General features: G+C 41.2%; 1 protein-coding gene across 1 annotated transcript in view; it reads left to right on the plus strand.

Annotated features, from left to right (window-relative positions):
• niban2b (niban apoptosis regulator 2b) overlaps positions 1-21,753 on the plus strand; it is a 38,332-nt gene that overhangs the window by 8,641 nt on the left and 7,938 nt on the right. Inside the window, exons 2-10 of the mRNA XM_079368018.1 lie at positions 5,178-5,308; positions 6,220-6,348; positions 6,445-6,550; positions 8,359-8,526; positions 16,040-16,155; positions 17,555-17,659; positions 17,835-17,997; positions 18,499-18,686; positions 19,255-19,410. Coding sequence (XP_079224144.1) covers positions 5,178-5,308; positions 6,220-6,348; positions 6,445-6,550; positions 8,359-8,526; positions 16,040-16,155; positions 17,555-17,659; positions 17,835-17,997; positions 18,499-18,686; positions 19,255-19,410 — 1,262 coding nt within the window. The remainder of the gene's footprint in view (positions 1-5,177; positions 5,309-6,219; positions 6,349-6,444; positions 6,551-8,358; positions 8,527-16,039; positions 16,156-17,554; positions 17,660-17,834; positions 17,998-18,498; positions 18,687-19,254; positions 19,411-21,753) is intronic.

A 21,753-nucleotide genomic window follows, 5' to 3' on the forward strand; every position in this document is an offset into this window, starting at 1 on the left:
CCAGTCTCAGGGGGGGAAGAGGAGTTGTTCCACTGTCTGGTTCAGAAGACGTGAAGCTGACTAGGAGGAGTATCACGGCTGTTTTAAAGATCCATTGGAACTTAATGCTAGATATTAAAGAAACAAAAGGTAAAGATTTATATTGAAACACGAGAACTAAATACTCGAGTCATGGTCTGGGATCATAACCTACAGTATGTCATCTCTCGTATGCAAAGTCTTAATCATGCCGAGATCTCGGGGCTGTGTGTCAAACACGTACAGACACAAGCGTTGTTTGTGTCTGCTGTGAGCATGAACTGAGTCGGTCCTGATTCACTTTGGACTCACCCTGCGAGATGTTCAGTACTCCTCAGAGGAAAGTAGTGATAGAAGCTTAGAAATTTGAATTTAAAGTTTTTTTTTTTGAGGATGCAGAATTGGACCTGAATATGGTTTTGTACTGATTTTAAGTGCAGCACGAAACCTTTCAGTGTTTTTAAAGAACAAATGAGCTACAGCTGCAAAATACTCCACAAAATTGACTTTCCAATACGTCTCTCTGCGATATATTGCAAAAAAACATGACGTTTAAATTATTATTTTTTTTAAACATGATGAGGCATGTCCTACTGCTACTCTTTAACTCCTAATACACATTCCCATACCTGTAGGTATCTGTCTTTGCCGAATACTGACCCGATACCATTGTTGGATTAATAACCTGTTTTTCTCACTGTGCGGATGAGGATGAGGCAGCATGAGGTTTTCCTCACTATAAAAAAGAAATGAGATTTTTAGACTTCCAGGATTAAGGCTGATTGAGGTCTTTACATGACAGAGAACATGGACCACAAACAGGAACAGCAACGCAATAATCGAATATTTTAAAAATATCATGTAAACTTTCTGATTACTTGTGAGATTTTGTTTGTTCACCCCCGTGATACAGAAGCAGTACAGCTGATGAAACACGGTTGATTGTTTGGTGACCTGTGATACAATCAGGAGGTGACTGACTCGTGCTTACAGGACATGTAACAGTCTCTGTCTGTAGTCAGCGGGAGGTTTATTTATGAAAACTGAATCATTCCTCTGGGTAATCTCTCTCTCTTTTTCAAACCTCACTCACTCTGGAAACTTCACCAGAGTGATTCATTATGAACTTTCTACTTCAACCTCCTAACATCTCATAACCACAACCATGCAGAACAGAGGGGAACAATATCAACCATCTGATGCAGTCATTACTGTCTCAGATGTTTCTCTTTATTATACACAGATTAAGTTATATTCATGAATGGTATTACAACCATTTCTGTCAAAACCACATCGGGCACTTTGTTTTCAGACACTTTGGGGACCCTTGTTAAGATTCTTGAAAAAGAAAGAAATACAAAGGCCAAGAAAGGTCACGTATTATTCTCCTTTTTAAATAAGTCTCCCTAAAGGTGTCTTATTCTAAATCCACTCTGATCCTGTATTTGATCATGCCTATAAACCCCTCTATTTCAGCCCGGATCAGAACAGGCTGTTTCTGTAGCTTTAAATATGTAAATGAGCTGTGTCTGACCACGCCCCCTCTGTGGAAGGGGATGTGTCTTTCTCACTCCATGTCTGATTATTTACAGTGAGAAGGACTCAAAGGGCAAAACAAACACCTACCTGTGGGAGTGTCACCCACCTAGGGGAGGGGTTTCTGCCCTTTGTGATGTCATGAAGGGAAAATCTCCTGACAGCTTGTTTGAGCACAAATGATCTGAAGAGTGGAGCAGGATGACGGAGAGGATGGATCTTATAGATTGGGGGATTTGAAGACGGGGAAAAAACACATATTAGTGTCTGAAAAACATGTTCAAGTGCATTTTGCATTGTATGCAATCTTTTTAAAGGAGGAAAATACAGACTAGGTATGATGTAATGTAACTCGTGTTCCTTGTTGTTTTTTGATGGTAAGATTCTGAAGTCATGTCAGATTGTGTCCATTTAATTAAAGTATCTCCTCCTCTTTCACACAGTTTAATTTGATCCAGCTCTAACCACAAAAAGCAGCCCATTCTTCAAGTTGCTAAAGTCTAAATTACATCTGAAGACTCTGAGCTGATCTGCATTATTGGTGTTCAGGGAATTTTAATGACGAAACATCAGCACTACATCCCCTGTTACCCGCAGCCACAGACTGAATGTTTTAGGTTTATGTTTAAAAGTTAGATGCCTCTAATTTGGCTTTTTTTCTGTGGCCATGTTGATTTTTTTCAGAGCCAGAAGTGACTATACTTGGTCTAATGGGTGGAGCTGTATAGGCAAAGGTTTGCAGATGTTTTAGCTTGAGAAAGGTGCATTTGTAATTTAAGGTATTCTTAAATATTGGGATGCTTGATTTGAATTGAACTACAAAAACAAAAAAAAAATATATATGCTAATTATACTGTTATGAGATCTAATTCCATAGAGGTCTATGAGAAAATATCCCCATTTCTCATGTGGTGAATTACCTCAGTAGACGTTTTTCTAATATGTTTATGATGTCAATCACTATGGAGACACGATTGGTTAATTTTCTGCAACTACATTTACTTCTTACTCTGAAGATTTGGTTGGATGTATCATTTGTAGCACCAATACACTGTGAGGTACCTGGGTCATTCCATGCCAATTTGGCCAATGCTCGCCACCTGACTGTCTCAGATTTTGAAATTCGTTATACAAAAAATTTGAGATATTTGAGATAGTTTTTTCCTTACAATGAGCATCAATCAGAATATTCTTGCCCTCCTACTTTGTTTGGAAAATGAGCTTCATAATGACGGCCCCGCTATCTCAGATCTCTGATCAGACACGGAGCGAGGATGATGTAGGTACAACACGATCCATCAGAAGTTTCTACTGGGTGAAGCCCGGTTCCAGTCATATTTCCGGCTTACTAAAATTAAATATATATGAAACTGAAACGGCCAAGACCAATTTCTCCTCCAATGTTTTTAGTTGCCAAGATAACGAATACCGGCCTTTCAACCTTGTGATTGGTTCATTAAAAAAAGCGCTGGTGACGTCAGCAGCGCCTTTTTTGAAAAGTTGAAAGATTTTTAACTTTAACAGCAGAGCGCTTGTTAAAAAGACACTGGGCGCTGCACTTTTCATTCAGACGGCTTCTTTCTGCTGAAAACGCCCTCTACGCATTGAAAACAACTGAAAAAGGACTCGTTAGGTGGACACAGGGCCGAAGGCTTCCAATGATGCCAAGCAAAAGAGGATCAAAAACTGGTGTGACGGTCCAATAGATGAATGAACAGGGCATTTCTCAGTCCGAGGCCAACTTTGATGGACTCTAATGCAGAGACAATTTGTCAGAACAACTTCTTAAGTCTGTTTTATACAACCACCACGTTCAGCAGACAGAGGCGTTGGTGTAAGAGCCGTTCAGCAGTCCAATATTTGGGGGAAAAATGGGAGTACTGTATCTCAGGCACTAGACCACCTACAGAGCTCAAAGTTTACTCACATTCATTTCAGCCAAGTACCAACTTGTAAACTGAATTTCATCAAAATCTGGGATGGTCAAGTCGGGCAGATTTCTAAAATTGGACCAATTGGTATTGAATGACCCACCTAAAAAAAAAAAAAAGTAAACCTTTATCGATAAGTAATGCAGGATGCGTTTCTGAAAAACCCATGAGTTAATTATTTTAATTATAAATAAACAACTTGGACAATATTGAATCATTTTTTCAATTTTTTTTAATTCATCACCGAGTGAACAAAGCCTCTATTTGTTTTCATGGAGTTAAATGCAGCTTGGTAATTTTCCTTATTAGACTAACAACATTAGATTGGTGGCAGTGTGACAACATGTGTGAACAGAGATGTTGATGCTGAATCAGTTTTACTGTTCATGAGCTCTAATGTGTTGAGAGACTGGCAACACGACACTGGAGCCAATGTCAACACAGGTTCATGTCTTATGGGGTGAAGTATCCCTTTAACAAACACTGCTGTGGCTGCACATCTCCAGATGTTGCTCCTCCACTCTCCCCCTCGCTGTGCAACACATACTTCATTCTCCTGTCTTGCGTCTGTGACTTTAGTGGTCTGTACTTTATTTGAACTTTGTCTTACTTTGATCTTCTCTCCTTCCTGACGTAACTGAATTATATGAACGTGTCTTAAAGAGTGTTGAGTGCAGGTCTGTGCAGGAGGACCTACAGACATGCACAGTAAGAATAGCTTTAACACAATTAGCACGACACTGTCAGGTCAAGCATGTCCATGAATATTGTTCTGAACAATGATCAGTGTTAAACCAGCCATGCACTCATCTGGACTCGTGCCTGCCGTACAAGGCGGTCGGGCAGTGTCATGATTTAGGATTGCTTCAGTTGGTCAGGTCTTTATCCGACAACAAACAGTAATGAGCTGAGCACCCGGATATACTGAACGAGGAAGTTGTTCTGTCAGTGATTGCACAGGCACAGTCCAAGATGACAACCCCAGGATTCAGCAGGCTCAGATTGTGACAGCGTGGTTCAGGGAGCATGAGATCGTGATCACACGTGGCCACGTTAAAACGGCAGGAACAAAATAAGTCACACAGACAGGTTTAGCAGTTAAGAAGTAAGACTTATAAGGATGAACTTTATTGATCCTCGATGGGGGAAATTCTGGTGTTATTTAAAGGCAAGAGTCCAAAGGCTTCCACAATCCACAATGAGTCATTTTCTCTGAAGGTAACAGATTTGTGAGATCCACACGTCGACAATTGAGCCATGCAGAGCAGACTGATTAAGCAAGATATCCTTTTTTTTTCCTTTTTTTTTTCCCCCAAAATAAAACTCTTTAAACATGCTTTAATCTGCTTTCATCTCCCAGAGGACAGCACTTTGTCACTTTGTTCAGAAAAGTGGTGTAAAAATAAAAATGTAATTTAATTCAGCCCAGCTGAGGGTAAAACTCATGATCTCTAAAACTCATTATCTTGAAAAAGAAGAACATTTAAATTCCTGCATGATCGAAGCACAAGTGTAGAAATGTGTGTTGGTTCTCTGGATGAGTGGATCCACAGCGTAGCACACCTGAAGCTGTTGTACTCATTGTGATTGTTGTTGGAAACACACTGAGCATCTCGTCATCACACACACACACCAACATACCTGTATAATGCATCTACTGTCCTGACTGTGTGTGTGTTGTGTGTGTTTCAGCTCGTACTGGGCAGGTGATGGGGGAGTTTGGGCGTCTCTATGAGCAGCAGTATGCAGTGGCTCTCTTTAACAAAGTTCGCTTTGACATAGAAGGAGGAGGCGGCCCGCAACCCCAGCTGCTGCACCGCAAGGTAACGCACACGCACACACACACACACACACACACGCACACACACACCTACCTTTGCAGAACTGTGTGCACTGACTTCAAACTCTGTATTTACTCTGCTGCTTAACAACCTGCCAATATGTGTCCTGTCTTTTCAAAAAAACATAAACTCAATGTCATCATTACTGTTACATGTGCTTTTGCAAATAACACATCTCAAAATCTGAAATTATTGCAATAAATTAGAAGAGGTTGGTGCCAATTTAATGATTACAAAAACATGTTCTGGTTTCAGGAGAAACTTGTAGACGCATGTTGTCAAACAAGAAGAACAGCAGATAGACACAAACTGATTTAGAGCAAATATGCACTCCAGCGTTTTTAAACGATGCATTGAACCTCATATTGTGCAATGTTATCACGCCTCACTCATTTCTCTGATTATTGTTGAAGCCCAACAAAGCATTAACCATTGTTGACCACAGCTGCTTCCCTCCCAGTGAGGGAGACCTGTGACACTCAAAGACCAAGGATGCAATGCAACACCTCCAGGTGATCTGGGGTCCCCTCTTAACGCTGATACAAGTATCCACCACAACTCCAAAAAACGATCCCCTGATTAAAGATAAACGAGTAAAATAGGAAATGATGCAACATTGTTCTCAAAAGGTGAAAGGTCAATCTTTCTTTTTTCAAAGGTCCAGTATACAATGCAGCACTTTGTCCAACATGCACAGGCAGTCAAAGTTTCTCACAGGAACTTTAACTTCAGCTACTTGTTTTTCTGTCTTGGCAGAAATGGGACTCTGAGTAAAGCTCAAGATTTATTTACAGCAAACATTTTCATTTTTAGTAAGAAGGGCTCATCTTGCCTCGGCTTAGTTAAAAACACAGAAAATGAACAACCAGTCTTTGGTCTTTTGTGACCCACAGGTTCCTCTGGAGAACAAGTCCATCTTCTCCGGCTCGCTCTTTCAGTACCTCGAGGAGAACAAGAAATGGAGGAACCGCTTCCTCTTCGTTCCAGACTCCTACAACATCAACTACTACGAGAACAAAGCCGTGAGTTTAAAAAAAAAAAAAAAAAAAAAGACTCTCTCACATAGTGTTTGAATCTCTGTCTGACATATGAACCTCACTCCATGTCTGATCCACCAGTCCCACGACCGACGCCTGAATCCCAAAGGAACCATCAACTGTGCCGGATACAAAGTGCTGACGTCAATGGATCAGTACCTGGATCAGATCACTAACAGCCTGCCAGGTGAGGAGGAGGAGGAGGGCGATGAGATAATGTTGATCAGATGATTTATAACCACGAGACTCTGAGGTGTAACCAGGATCGAGGGATGCATCAAATCTTTCCATCATACATTTACCGAAATGTTTTCAGACTTTGAGCATTTCTGACGACTTCCTGATTAATGTGTTTGGATATATGACACATGCGAGGGTAGTAAAAAAACAAACATGAAGACTTAATATATATGGAGTCAAATATGAAACATGTGAAGAGTGAAAGACTGTCAGTGTCTGTAGGGCAGAGAGGCCTCCTCGATGTGTGTCGACCTGTCGGAGTCTGCAGCTGCGGCTCGCTCTAAAACTCTTTAAATCATCTATTCAAGCAGGAACTCTGTGATAATGAAAGTTCAATACTTCAACCAGAAAATAGTTTATCTATCTATCTGAACTTATGGATCTTTGGTTACGATCAGATGTGTATTAATATATAAAGCAAGCCCCCATATCAATAACAGCTACTGTATTTAACAGAAAGAAAACATGAATAGGAGGCAGTAAACATTTAAGTTATCTTTCTTATGGACTTTTCAGCAGCTGTAAAATAAATACATGCATGATAAAGCAGGTGTCTCCTCCTGAGTGCAGGTCGGATTGATGGAAAGGTTCCTTGTTACCATCAGTTTTGTCATAGTCGTTTATTATGATTTATTTTTAAATTGCAGAGGTCAGGTAGCTAAAAGAATAAGAGGAGAGTTGACTTACATAGTATAGGAAGGCTTTCATGTGAGGCTTCAAAAAAAGGTCAGATTTCACTGCTACCAATGTGTTCAAATGACAAATGTAACCAGCATATAAAATCCCCTTTTTGTTTTTTTTAGCAGCAGAAATAAACCTGTTTACAGCCCGGCTAACAAAACACATTTGGTCTGCTCACTTCTGGAACGACACACACTGTGTGAGGGTGAATCTTTTTAGAACTCATCGGCTTTAATTTTATGAAGGAAAAGAGTTCTATACAGTGAGAGGGCTGATCTGATTGACTACAGGGGTGTTATAGCTGTTTGTCAGGAGGCTTCAGATCTTCACCTTCTCCTTTTAACGAGGCTGACCAAAATTGAGTCTGAGACAGCATTTCCAATGTTGTGACTGTCATCGATAAACTTTCAAACTCTGCCTCAGAAACCACTGAGTCGACTTCTTCAGTCTATGATGTTCACGTTTCAAACGGCATGACCCTCCTGTTTACCTCCTGAAGAAGAATCGCAGAAATGTCCTTCACAACATCGTAAACGACACGATGCAGCAGGGCCTGGAATGACTTGCTGTTTGGTAAACCTCGAACAGCCGTGGTTTGTTTTGTTTATTTATCCAAAAAAGTGCGCTTATCAGGGTGTGACACAGTCGGGTCGGGCGTGCCATGACAAAAATAACCAAATGAGGAAGTGAAAAAGCACTTCTCCTGTGTTTTCACACTAAAACAGGATCTGCTGAACATCACAAGTCTCAGTTTTAGGTTTCTAAATCACTATTTTAGATTCTGTCTACTCGGCCAATGAGCAGCAAGCACATGGAAGAACCTCAGCGGTCGCCACAAAAACTTAATGAATGAATTATTTCCCTCATAAGAGCAGAATGGACATGACATACTGTATTTGATTGGTCCAAATAATTAGATATTTAATGCTTTTCACAATAACATTATTTTACCACATGTTAAATCTTAAGGAATATTAATTAATAGGACTTGATCATTTGTACATCTGTGTGTTTTCTTACACATGCAGATCGTTGTATCGATCTCTTCCACATGTTTATTTTTTTCCTGTCCAGGTGTAAAAGCCAAGGTGGGAAGTTCACCTTTCCTTAAGTGTGCGACGCAGTTCCCTCTGATCCTGTGGCACCCGTACGCCCGTCACTTCTACTTGTGTGCAACGACGGAGAAAGAGCAGCAGAAGTGGCACGCTGTCCTGCAGGACTGCGTCCGACACAGTAATGATGGTGAGTCCAGCACACACAACATTCTGAAGTTCATTTCTTTTTTTTACGCAGCATTTTGTTAAAGAAAGAGTCTTGGCTATTTCCTAAAGAAACCCAAAGTAAGGCCTCTGGATCATCACTTGCATGCCTCCATATGTGTGCTGGTGACTGTGTGTGCAGAGACCCTGATACTGGGTTTTCATGGTTTGGTTGACTCTGGATGTTTCTGTGTGGGAAGCTGTTGTATTTCCCCCTAATGCTAATGACAGCACTCAGGTGAGTTTAGCAGTGAGAACAAGTCAGCGATTGCACGCAATTCAAACCTGTCAATATGACGGACGTGTGCGCAGAAGCAAAGAAGAGAACATGAGTCACAGTGAGTCAAAACACCACGCTGATAAAGGTTGTTACAAACGAGGTGAGCCTCGGGTAGGTTTTTAACCGTGGACATGGAGTTGGCCTTCTTTCTGTTGTACGGGCTGGTGCTAATGGAGGTTAGCTTGTGTCTAGCGCGCGGTAGCTTGCAGTGTAGGTACAAACAGTAAACGTGTCCTCTATGTCCTGCAGTGGATGTTCGCTTCCAGGATCGATGAGTCCAGGAGGAGGGGACCCGCTTGAATGTTGCACTGAAAGTTCTCCTGAACTGCACCTTTAAAGAACGATATGCTTTATAATTTGATAAAGCCCTAGCAGTAGGACACATTGTACATATACTTATCCATGCTAAGGATGAGTTTGGACTTGAGCCCTTTGATTTAGTCTGAGCGTGCCCTTGGCTTTAATACGGTGGGAGAGACTCAGAATCTTTCCACATGTGTTCTCTAGAAGAGACTGACAGAGGGCACAATATGTGTAAACTGCAGATCTCGACTGTTTGTTTGTTTGTTTTTATCACAGAGACGTTTTGTGGAAAAATGTGGATCCAGTGACGGCAAGAATGCTCTGATCTTGGGTCAGTGCCTTCAGGGTTTTGTATTGAGGACTCGGAAAGATAATGTGTCATCTGTTTGGAATGAAAGAGAATAGACTTCCTGTCGCTTTTGAGCAGAGTTTATCTCGCTTAGTAAAAAAATAACTTATGATGCAACAGTGTTGATCATTTAGCGAGTCTCATCTCGTCTTACATGTTCTGCCCAAACATTGTCTCATTGATGGAGAGCGGCATGTGTGAAGAGCCATACCTGCAGCATGAAGCCATGACACAAACCTTTAGGATTCTTTTGCATTGAGCTGACCTTTTTTTTTTTTTCTTTTGCAAATTTAGTTTGCCATCGACTGAATTCTCCAATCTGTGAAATGTTTGTTACAAACAAGAGCTTAACCATCGTCGGGGTTTAGGAGCAGCTGAGTGTGTGATGTGTGCGAGTGTATGTATGCTAAAAATAGGACAATACACAACAGACTGATCAGAACAAGAAATACTCGAGTAAAGTTAAAGACTGATGTGTTGAGGTATGTTTCAGGCTTTGGTTTGCAGTCTGCTGTGTTGTATTTCTGCAGCAGGCTGATGCTGATCTTAGACCAAAGTGTATAAAGACAGTCTGAATCTTCATGATTTTCATTTACATAATAACAGGGGGGGGGGGGTCATACCTTGAGATATTTACCTGGTTGCCATGGCACTCAGCTTTGATTTGCGTGGTGCACGAGTTAAGAGGAACCTGTCTCGTATAAATGGAGCTCTGTTTTAACTTCACCTGTGCCTGTTTACTCAGACAGACGCTTCACTTGCTGACAGGTGCCACAGTTTAGCCAGCAGACCTGCACTTCCATTCACACACGCGCACTGTGTGATTACTGGGGAATGAACAATTAGGTGTTTGTGGAAGTGTGTGTTAAAATATGAGTACAAAGATTAGCAGGTACAGCTCTGCAAACAGTGTGTTCATGTGAGGAACAAACAGAGAAAAACCAGAAGAACTGATGCAGCCACATTCTGACATCCTGTTTCCTACAATTCTTCAAATCCAAATCTAAATTTGACTGATTCAACACTCAAAGCTCTTTATAAAAAAAAAAACAAGGGTGTTATCTGTTTGACTTATGAGGTGAAAAAAAACCTTGAATACAGTGCATGTTCTCTGATATGAGAATCTGAAACAGAATGATCTTTTTGTCCAGGTATGTGAACACATGCTGTAACCGCGCAGAGAAGGGAAAAAAAACAAACAATGCTTGACACAAGGACAAGCAGCCTGACGGGGTTCCTGTAAACATTAAACATGTACAGTATAAGGACCATGAAACACTGTTCACACTCTGAGCATAGAACCAAAGTGCTGCACATACAGCTTCAGTGTCTAAGCACTAGTTGGGCCTGAACACATGCACGTGTTATCAGGAGTAAATTAATTCACATTGATTCGTCAGATAAACGGCAGTACAAAGTGTTTCTGAAATGTTATTGATACTTGTGCAACCAAAAGAGAAGCACATTATACATGTAAAATACATTTAAAATAGAGGTTAAAACAAAAGTTTAAAAGAATATTCAAATGTAAAAAAAAAAAGTAACCTAAAAGTTACAGAACATCTACAGCTCTCGACTATGTAAAGTAGTGTTGTAGTCAAGACCACACAAACTGAGATAAAGATGTATCAGAGACCAGAGGGCTCCGAGACAGAGTCAAGTCCAATACATGTAGGGATTGATACTGAGCCAAGACCAAGACCTAGGAAGGGAGAGACCGATACAGAACCAAGACCTTTAGGTGCCAAGCCAAGACCAAGACCAAGACCTTAACTGTCACTGAAAAATCATAGACTTGTGTGCAGCGTGCGTGTCACACAGTAAAGCTGGAACACCAGGACGGTTGTGGCTGTACCATGAGAAGATATGAACTAAATGTATTGTTCTTTTAGAAAGAGACGCTTTTATTCCATTCACAGTTAGACCTGAAAAATAGCCTGTCAGTGGTGGTTTTGTCTGGTCTTGGTTTAATATCCGGAGTCATCCTAGCATGAGACTGAGACAACACTGAGTCACAATGCTTTAGATTCTGAGAGGAGACCGAGACCTTTAAAAAGTCGTCTGGAGACCAAATACTACGACACTAATATAAAGCTCTCAGTATCATAAAATCCTGTTTAACTTCAGATGAGATTGTTTGGGGAAAAAAAAAAGCTGCAATAAATCAAAGTACAGTTAGATAAGATACAAAGGAGTACAGCTCTGCTTTACTTCTTGCTAAACTTTACCTCTGAAATTAAAGGTTTGTAAAGTAGTTAGTAGAAGAGAACGCTCTCTGTTTAAATAAGTCTTGTTTAATGTCCTTTATCCCAAACTGGATAAATCATGGATCACAGTGGTTTAAAATGGAATATGAGTTACCTTTAGAGTAAACACATTCTTCTACTTACATGATTTAAGATGGTACGAGTCCTCCAATGGTTAAAGACAGACTGTCTTCTTGGGTCTGAAGGAGGTAGAGTACAGGATGGGAAACATCAGTAGACATTTCATGATAGTATTTGTAGTATTATGTCGATATGTTTTTATGTTTCGGAGACGCATCGCTTCCCACAGGTGTCTGTGAGGTTTCCTCTCTGCTCACTCACACTCATGCTCTGGATTTCAGTCACTCTGTAAACCAGCTTGATGGACCTAAAACTATCCACACAAAGACGTGTTCATTCTCATCAATCAGTGCACAGTTTACACTAAATGTTCTGCAGCTATCACAGTGCCAAGGTGACTTTATTTATGTTTCAGATGTCAGCAACAAGTCGATTTCAAATGGATTTACACAAGATCTCAAAACAAAAAGTAAAATGAAAACAGATAATAAAAACAATTTAAAAAAAACCCCCATAAAGCCAACAAAGAACAAATGGCATCATTCAGCATGACTCTGCATGTGTAGATCCTTTGGTTAATGAAAGGACCTGAGGGGCCGGGGCAGCAGTGGTTTTTACAGTGTGCTCTAACAACGGTACATTGTTTTGGAGTGCAGTGTGTAAAAGTCTGCTCTCTTAAACTGCCTTTAAATTCAATTCCCTGCTGTTTGTGTACATGCTTTTTGGGGGGTTTCTTGGAAATAATGAGGCTACATTTAAAATCTTGAGCTGGGACGGCAGGGAACACACTTCTTGTGCAGCTCTTTTAACGTGTTTCTGCAGCGCAAAGAGTCGATGTGAGGAACCTTTTAAAAGAGGAAGCAGCAGTAATAGCTAACATGCCTGAGCCGTGACACCAGCCAGCTGCATGACGTGCGTGTGTGCGTGTGTGTGTGTGTGTGTGTGTGTGTGTGTGTGTGTGTGTGTGTGTGTGTGTGTGTGTGTGTGTGTGTGTGTGTGTGTGTGTGTGTGTGTGTGTGCGTGTGCGTGTGCGTGTGCGTGTGCGTGTGCGTGTGCGTGTGCGTGTGTGTGTGAATGACTCCATATGTTGTGTGTGTGGCACACAGAGCAGGACTCACAGCTCTGTTCAACACGTGTGGGTGCAGCCATCACCTCAGGTCAACGAGTCATTGTGCTGCACAGTCGGGCCTCAGTCACAGCTCCATGTTGTGCTGCTGCAGGGCCTGCTTCACCTGTGAGGGCCACACTCCACCTGGAGAGGTGTTGATACCTGCCCTGTTCTTGACTCTGTGTGCAACGTAGAGCTTGAACTGATAATGAAGAACATAAAGTATTCGATTTTTCTTTCATCTTTTTGGTTCATCGACCATCAGGAAAAGCGATGATTTGTTGCTTTCAACAGCTAATGAACATGAACACATTTTTCAATGATCACATCCCAGAGGAATAGGCCTTCAAACACTTTAATTATCTGTTATTTCAGTGTCTTGTATGGGATGATCTGTGCAACACAATCATGTAATAAGTAGGTTTTGAAATGTCATCAATTGAAAAACATTTGGTACGTTTTTGTAAAATGTTGACGGCACAAAGTGGAATGAAAGAGTTTTGATTTAAGAAACATGAAAAACACAGAAGTTTATTATTTGAACATTTTCTCGTTTTGAGACTACATCAATAGTTTAAACTTTCTGGCTAAATGAAAACTCTTTAGGACAGTTTTACTTTCTGTTGCATCAGGAGCAGTTGTTACTGTTTTATATTTTTATTGATTATGTCAAACATAATGGCACATGTAGGAGATCTTGCACAGATGCCTTCTCAAGTCAGTGAATCTGTTATGGTGTGGCTCAGTGGATAGTTGGTTGTCTCTAGACTGGAAGGTTTGGGGTTCGATCCCGAGCTTCTGCAGTCACATGTCGAAGTGTCCTTGGGCAAGGTGTTGAACCCCAGTTTGCTTCGACGGAGAAATAAAACGTTCCTCTAGGACCTCGATGCCACGTAAGGGATGGAGTTTAAGAGCTAGAGTAATAGCACAAATGTAGCGCCACAGAAACAGTTTGACAGACGTTGTGTGAAAAATAAACAGACCAGCATCGACTGGCCTACCACTATTTATAAAGTGTACACAGTATCGTGCAAATACTACCATAATTAGACAGAGGGACCAGTGATCTCTCCAGTTAATCAAACCAGCAGTCAGCTCGGAGCTTCACTCCTGCCTTTGTTTTAATGTTGGGCTCATGTGACCTTTTACATCTGTTTGACAGTGTGACTGTGTGGCCGGGACGGGTATGCATGTACAGTCTGTGGTAAACTCTGATGATGGACAGTGACTACTCAAATGTGTATCTCATGATATTGAAGCCATGCAGGGGGAGGGGCAGGAGGACACAAGGATGTTTCTAAGGAAGGGGAAGCAGGTACCATGACATTACTCCTGATTAAAAACAAACAAACACATTTTCAAACAGATCGTCCTCAGACGACTTTACACACCCGTCTTAGTGACGTGTCTTTGTTTGTGTCTGAAACAACCCAGCATTCTTTGTCTTTTGCTCTCAGGGTTTTATGTAAATTAAATACGGACATAAAACAGATAAATGACATGGTAATTTCTCTATTATCATTTTAACTGTTTCTGTCCACAATAACAGCAGATCTTTTATAACGCACGTCATCACTGTTCGGTAGAGGTCAGCCGTCAGCTTGTGAGTTTTGAAACAGTCCTCCAGTAAATCCAGGAGATGTGAGCGACTTGTGATGTGTTTAAGAAGTTTGTGTTTTTTATGTTAGAAGACGAGGCTGGAAATCCCAAGTTTGGGTTTGTTTGAAATCCCCTTATCAAAATAATGACCCCCCCACTTCCTGTCTCTGGTCCCATCAATACCCTGCCCCCTCTCTACACACATGTGCTCATACACACACACTTCCTGGCTTTGTGAGTCCGGGTCTTTCTCACAGTCTGTCTAATGGGACTTGAACAGTGTGTCACAGTTTTCTTTATCACACAGCACAGTGTGAACAATCTGCTTTAAAACAGACTTTTATTTTCTTTGGAGATCAGACGAATAGAGGAATTTAGAAACTTCACTTTTTGTAGTCGTCCTCTCTTTCTCACACTCGGCCTGACTCCTGACAGCAGTCCAGCTAAAACAACACAAATACATCTTATTTGATTGAAGGAGTTTATATTTAGATATTCATGTTACTTGTTTCTTGTACTGTACGTCATGTATTTCGTATGTAGGTAGACGGAGGAGCGTGGAGTTTTTTGTGGTCTTCTTATGGTAGTTTTGTAACAGACTGACGTAGTTACTGGTTGAGCGATTATCTGGGGCCGTTAGTCAACAGATGGCTGGTTTTCTGTATCAGAATTTAATTATACCGGTTTATCTGACTCGCAGTCTGATTTCATTAAATAATGAAATAGTGTGCTACTTTGGCTCCGTTGCATTTGTGTCTTTCCCTCTCATTCTGTTTTCACCTACCGCGTCGTCTCATGTCCCGCCCACAGCGCTATCTGATTGGCTATAGACGACACACAAGTAATAATCAATAAACACTGAAGCCTGGGATGGAAGTAGCCAAGAGCAGGAGAAGAGACTTTTAACAAGGTCTTATGTCAGAGTTTTGACAGATTTTCATCTTTACTATAAATAAATAACTCTTTTGTGTCTCGCTGCTGTTCTCAACGACAACTAACAATCTGCATCGACCCTGAAAAACCAATATTGTTCGACGGCTAGACAGAAGGAGATAACGAAGAACTGTTGCATAAAGCTCTGATTGAATAATGACGACAGGTTTCTGATTGCAAAGGGTGAAACTTGAGCTGAAACTGTCATACAGGATGAGGAAAGCCTCTGCTTGAGGTAGTATTTATAATGCCTATCCAGATATTTAATTATATTTAATCTTTAAACCAGTGTTGTTTGGCTGGTTATTATTGTTTTATCTGCAGTAAGAGAGACAATGGGCTGGCATGTCCCAAACCAAAAAACTGAACTGAAGAAACTTAATGGGATCTAACAATGTTGTTTTTTACAATCTCCTGCTGTTTTTCTGCCCTTCTGTGACATTAAAAATGAAACGTTTTCGACCTACGGGAGAATCACTCCCATGATTCCCCACCAGCCTCATGTCATGTGGAGGCATCATGCTTAAATGGGTGCCAAACTCCCATATTGATAGTGGGCTAAAACACTAACGGCTGATTAACTTCCCATGTTTCCAGGTTTGTCAGAAGAGAATAAAGTCCAAACACCTGCCTTTACTGATGCAGTACGACTCCACCGCCAGGCTCAAGGGCACTACGGCACCTGGGAGATGATGTGTGGTGCTCCATCACAGGTAAAAACCGTCCTCCTCTCTTATATCGGATGCTTTTTTTCCTGTTTCAAATTCAGTGTTGTCATGTATTCATGAGTCCTGACAGGCTCTGTCACCTGTGTATTCATTGTATCAGCTCCTGTTTAGTTCTTGAACCTCTGACTGTTTACGGTGTGCTCAGTGTTCTAACTGAAGACCTGTTCATGCGATCTGCGCCCTGAAGGCGTCATGCAGGTTTCTATAACTCTGACATGAAACAGGTTTTTCTGGTTGCTGTAAACATTCAAATCAACCCGACCCCCTGGTACCATTACACAAAATGAGCTGATGCTTTTTTTTAAAGGCAAAGAGTATAAATAGTTATTTATCTTAGAGCATTTTTAGAGTTCACCCTAGGACCTGTGGCTCCCTTCCCGAACATCATTCCCCACTTTCTCATCTTGATTTGCAACTATATCCATGTTCCTATCCAAATAAAGGCAACAAGCCCCAACAGGAATATATAAGGGCAACTTTCCTCATTTTACTGTCAATATTATATTAAGAGGTCTATTTTACTGCTCCTCAGAATTAATGTAAAACTCACTTATAGGGTTCTCACACTTGCAGAGAACTCCTGATAAACTCCTGGTATTTCCAAAAGGAGCTGTATGTGTGAACACACTCAGACTTTACCCAATGAGCTGATGTTAAAATCACAGCAGGATATTATCTGGAGAATTTAGCCTGAGCCCATCAGAGGGGGGGTGACATTTATAAACCGTGACTGATTATGTTTTGTGTTCTTCTCCTCCCTTTTGTTGACATTGTAAATCCCTAAAACTAAACGTAGCGTTGATATAAAGGCTAATATTCTCTTCATAGCACCGTCTACGACTCCTGTCTTTTTTGTTTTAAAGTCACGTCATGCCTCAGGAGACCCCTCGCAGAGATCCTGCTGTGAAGTGCATACTGCATGTGAACAGCCCGGTCAGCAGTCCTCATGAAGTCCTCTAGATATTTATAGGAGTGTGTATGTGAAAACTGCTTCAGTCACACTGACTCTCCTCGACTAAACTGATGTGACATGAGTCAGCATATTTTAGGTCTGAACTCTACAACTTTGAAATTTCAACTTCTAGTCTGCTTAAGTCTAAAAGCTCCAAGCTACATTAGCCATCACTAGCGTAATACATAATTACATAATTTAATGTAGTCACATTGGGATTTTTGTTTTATTTCTTGAATAAATGTGTTGATTAACATGTGTTTGATTTGATGTATAACGATAAATCACTGTACGTCCCTGCTGGAAACTCACACGAGTAACTTTAAACTGACTTTCAGAAAAAAGCCAGAAATGAAGCGACTTCCTGGGAAGTGAAAGACTACTTGTGTTGACTAACTCCTTTTGTGGTTTTGTGTCTTGTTTTCTGTGTAGATTCTGTCCAACCTGGTGATGGAGGGTCTCCTCCCTGAGCTGAGGGAGCTCATCTCCCCCCGCCTCAAAGGGAAACTACACGAGAGGCAGAGGAACTGGATGCTGGTGAGAAATGTTTTCACAGTTTAGCCATAAAGCAGACATTTATTTTTTTTTTTTTTTTAAACTCATTATTTTAATTTTAATATAACTGATTCCTAGTTTTGTTCACTGAAGCTGTGAAACTGTGAAGTGGAGATGTGTAGCCTTCATGGATGTATTTTCATCGTTGCGTGTGCAGATCAGTGATGCCGTGTACAGTCTGGTGCAGACTCAGTGTCAGGCTCAGTTTGAGGCCGTGCTGCAGAGGTGCGAGGCGGCTCGTTCTTCTCTGGAAGCTTCCATACGAACAGACATGGACCAGATCATCACATCCAAGGAGCACGTCACCAACAAGATCAAAGGTTATCCTTTTAAACTCTGTAGCACTTTGAGATGAAGAACGTAAAGTGCTTTACTAATAAAATGTATGATTAAAGGTCAGCGTCAGAGCGGACATTTTTAGCTAGCGAAATATTGAAAGGCACAACATAACCCCGTTCATGCAGTTTGTATTCTGTGATGGTAAAAATGAACTTTTCACTTTGAAGTGTTTTGCGTGGAGTCTGGGGGGACTAAATCTTAATCAACAGGTTGCCAGAAAATGTGCCTGCTGCTGCTTGATCTTTTGTCCTGTTTGATTCTGAACTGCTGCACTGAAAGACTGTTTCTAAATAAAACAACACTGGAAGAGTACCAAAAATAGGAGACGCATGAATCGGTCTCATTTGACATAAATGAATTCTTAATTGGAGACCCAAAACAAAAAGCGCAGTTTAAAAATGATTAATTCAAGTAGAGATTAGAGACTTAAACCCTCCATGTTTAGCTGTCAGTGATGTATGCTGTACCTCCCTCCCCTACAGGTGTGGTTCTCCCCAAGGCAGAGAAGCTTCTGAAGGTGAGCATCCAGCCGTACATCAGCTCCATCCTGGACGCTCTGATGGAGCCGACCAGCCGAGGCTTCTCCGAGGTCCGAGACGTGTTCTTCAGAGAGCTGGTGGACATGAGCAAGAACTCGCTCAACCAGGGCACTAAGGAGACAGTGGCACAGGTGAGGAGGAGGAGGAGGAGGAGGAGGAGGTGGAGGAGGAGGTGGAGGAGGAGGTGGTGAGGTTTAAAGTGTGTGTGCGGGCAGTGTTATTGATACACAGATGATCAGACCAGGGAAAATAAATCATGCAGCGTGTCAGCAAAACTGTCAAGATATAAAATCTAAAGTTGAGTTGTGATTTTTGCTCCTCCTCTTCTGTCCCCTACTTCTCCTCCTTCTCCTATTCCTCATTCTTTGCCTTCTCCTTGTTATATTTTCCTTCCTCTTCATCTTCCTCCCCCTCTTTCTGCTTTTCCTTATCCTCTACCCTTCCTCCTTCCTCCTTCACACCTAATTCTCCTTTTCACCTCCTCGACTTCCGCTCCTCTTTCTGCTCCCTCTTTCTCCCCTCCTCTTTCTCTCTCCTCCGTCCTCCTCCTTCTTTCTCCCCCTCATCTCCTTTATCCTCTTCCTCCATCTCCTCTCATGTCTTATCCTCTTCCTCTTTCTTCCTTCTCACCTTTCCTCTCCTTTTCCCTTTACTTCCTCTTTCTGTTCCTTCCTGCCTCCTCCTCCTCCTCCTCCTCAGCACATGGAGAAGATCTCCATGCTGGCCTTCCACCCGGTGAAGATGCAGAGCTGCTATGAGAAGGTGGAGTGTCTGAGTCTGGAGGGTCTGCAGCAGAGATTTGATGTCTCCAGCCCGTCTGTGTTTGTCCAGAGGGCCCAGATCCTGATGAGAGAGGTGATGCTCTGACACAACTTTATACACCCTTTTAATTCAATCTTTTATTTAAATTAGGAATTCAGACGTTTTGGTCTTGTTCTCTAGCTTGGAACAGGATTTATGATTTAAACAAAATGAACAAAAGTCCTGAAAAGGGTGGAAGGGGAGGGGGTTTTTCTTTTTACCAGAATCCCACTGTGATGTCACAAGTTGAGCACATTTGAAACAAATATTTTTCTTTGTGTTGTAGGACTCGTGTAGACCACAAACAAAGGACTGTGTGGGTTTATTTCACATGCTGTGGGCCAGTAGACACTCAGGTTTCCTAACACTGTCAAAGTGAATTTTTCAGAATATGTCTCCTTTAAAGGTCCCATATTCTGCTTTCTGTGGTTTCGATGCTCTTCAGTGTGTTTTCCAGGTGTCTTGTGCATGATTAGCCACATCCATTTGCAAAAATTCAAAGTCTGCTGAAACACGGCTTCTTCTACCTCGTCCTGTTAGCAGTATCTATAGCCACATGAAACGCTCGGTCCCTAGCCTCCCTCGTTAATGTTAAATGTGTAGAGTGACATCACAAGACAAAGACGTCACTGATCCAAAGCCATTAGCTCGTTGTAGCAAGCGAAAGCTTCACTCGGACTGACTGTAGCATTCTCAATATGGTAAAAGGGGCGGGACATGTCCAAGAACAAAGCCAATGGAGCGGCAGTTCTTACATGAAAACAGATTATGAACATATTTTAGTAGACGCATAAAATAGATAATAATATGAAACCTTTAATACTTTAGTTTTCTATAAATTTTCAGACTTAAATCATGAAGTCTCTTAATGTTCACGCCAGTATTTCACCATTTTTGCATCTTGTTTTTTTGTTTACTCTTCTGGTGGCTTTAAAGAGAGAAACCAACCTGTAGGAGTCACTCCAGATGTACAGTGTGAGAGAATCAAACCTAAAAACCTTTCTTCTTATATCATGTTATGAAATTAGATTTCATGTCATGATATTATTATTCTTTTCTAAATGTGTTATTTTGATGTTTTTGTGAGTCATTTTTTAACAGGTATTGAGTCCGACTTTAGCTTTAAACTGAAAAACAAAAGCAGGAAGCTGCCCGCTCTCCAGTGTTTTACTGTTTACAGCTTTCCTTCCATCCGAAGTCGCTGCAGTCATAAACGCTCAGTGGTTTGTGTTGGTAAAACACACCTTGTTTTTCTCTACTAAACAAGCTAATCCATAGAAACCTTTTGTTCTCTTTAGCATTTAAGTTTGTATTTTACCAAAGCGTTCTCAGTGGAACAACTTCCTGTCCACAATCCCAGATCCCAGAACAAAATGTGAGTTAAAAGAACACTTTTCCCAAATAACCCGAGACTTATTCAGTTCAGTTTACCACAACTCAAATTAAAAAAAAAAGTAGAAACATTCATCTTAAAATCTTCAATTAATAAAAGAAGAACATTGTACCAGAGTAGCAGCATGAAACCCAATGAACTACCAGATTAAAATGTGAGTTGCAGCCAGTTGATGGAGGACTGCTTGTGTCCGTATTGATCCTCGCGTGCAGGAGACTGAACGATGAGGGGGAAGTCGTTGTGTCCCTGATCCGCCATCAGAGGTATTAACAGATGTGTAGTGTTTATGCTGGTGAGGCACAACAGCTCTGAGTGGATATGGAGCTTTGCTGTTGAGTATACATGCTGTGCCTCTTTTGCAACATCAGAATGCAATGTGAACTCACACACTGGGACACATTTTGTGCTGTTATAGATGCCGTGTGATTGTGACAGGGGAGCTTCATGTCGGTATCGCAATCTGTAAGGGACTTTAACTACGACTCATCGTTCTCCATCGCTGCACTTTAGTGTTTTCTAGCTGATTTATCACACAGCCTGTCATGCCTTTGTGCATGCAGCTCTGTGGACAACTAAAGCCTCACAATCACCCTGTAGTCTTTGTTATTCTCAACATCTTCCTTTTTAATAGTCCAGATAATAAAGAACAATTAAAGCACTAAAATAGCGACGTGTGTATCGGAGGCACTCTTCCTCAGCACACTTGTCCTGGTGCTTTAAAAGGATCAGAATGAAAGAACATGAACAGAGTGAATAAGGTGTTAAAGGTTGGTATTGCAGAGTTAGTTACAGTCTGTGTGGACAGATGCACGACAGCTGGAGACTTTGATGTTGCTGTTGTGAAGATGAATCAGGCTTTTAGAGCTTTATTTAAAAACCTGAGAGAGAGAGAACGACATCATTAGTTTGTTTCTATGGCATACATTAAACTATAAAAATGAAAAACTATTTCCATACTTGTTTAGAAAGATTCAAGTGGAATAGAATGTGTTTAATCTTAACTC

Source organism: Symphodus melops, assembly GCF_947650265.1.
Source record: "Symphodus melops genome assembly, chromosome: 1".
In the NCBI taxonomy this organism is placed as follows: Eukaryota; Metazoa; Chordata; class Actinopteri; order Labriformes; family Labridae; genus Symphodus; species Symphodus melops.